The following is a 392-nucleotide window of genomic DNA, read 5'->3' on the forward strand; positions in this document are numbered from 1 at the left end:
CCCGCCGCCGCCGCGCACCCGCCCTGGCCCCGCCCCGCGGCCCACGCACTGTACCCGTTGGGCTACGCGGCTGCCACTCATCGCTCCCGCCACCAATCGCCCCGCACCAGGGGTCTCACTACTCTCCGGGAGGAGCGTCCTATCTATCCGGCCCATTGGCTGGTCACCACCCAACGGAATGAAAGGATTGGTCAAGAATCAACGCCCCCTCCCCACCCACTCCCAGGAAAGCCCGCCTTCCAGACCTAAACAAAGCTTCCCAGTGGCCAAAGCCCAAAGGAACTCTCCAATCAGAAAGGGGCCCACACGGAATATTTCCTCGAGGCTGAGATGTGGCGTTTTGATTGGGCATTACTACAGTGTTTCCCAGGCCGTCCAGGCCAATCAAAGGG

General features: G+C 62.2%; 1 protein-coding gene across 1 annotated transcript in view; it reads right to left on the reverse strand.

Moving 5' to 3' along the window:
- Nucleotides 1-96, reverse strand: part of LOC111744844 (calmodulin-binding transcription activator 1-like) — a 73,170-nt gene extending 73,074 nt beyond the window's left edge. The window contains exon 1 of the mRNA XM_023535597.1: nucleotides 55-96. Coding sequence (XP_023391365.1) covers nucleotides 55-81 — 27 coding nt within the window. The 5' untranslated portion in view covers nucleotides 82-96. The remainder of the gene's footprint in view (nucleotides 1-54) is intronic.
- Between the last annotated feature and the right edge of the window lie 296 nt (nucleotides 97-392).

Source organism: Pteropus vampyrus, unplaced genomic scaffold, assembly GCF_000151845.1.
Source record: "Pteropus vampyrus isolate Shadow unplaced genomic scaffold, Pvam_2.0 Scaffold142, whole genome shotgun sequence".
NCBI lineage: Eukaryota > Metazoa > Chordata > Mammalia > Chiroptera > Pteropodidae > Pteropus > Pteropus vampyrus.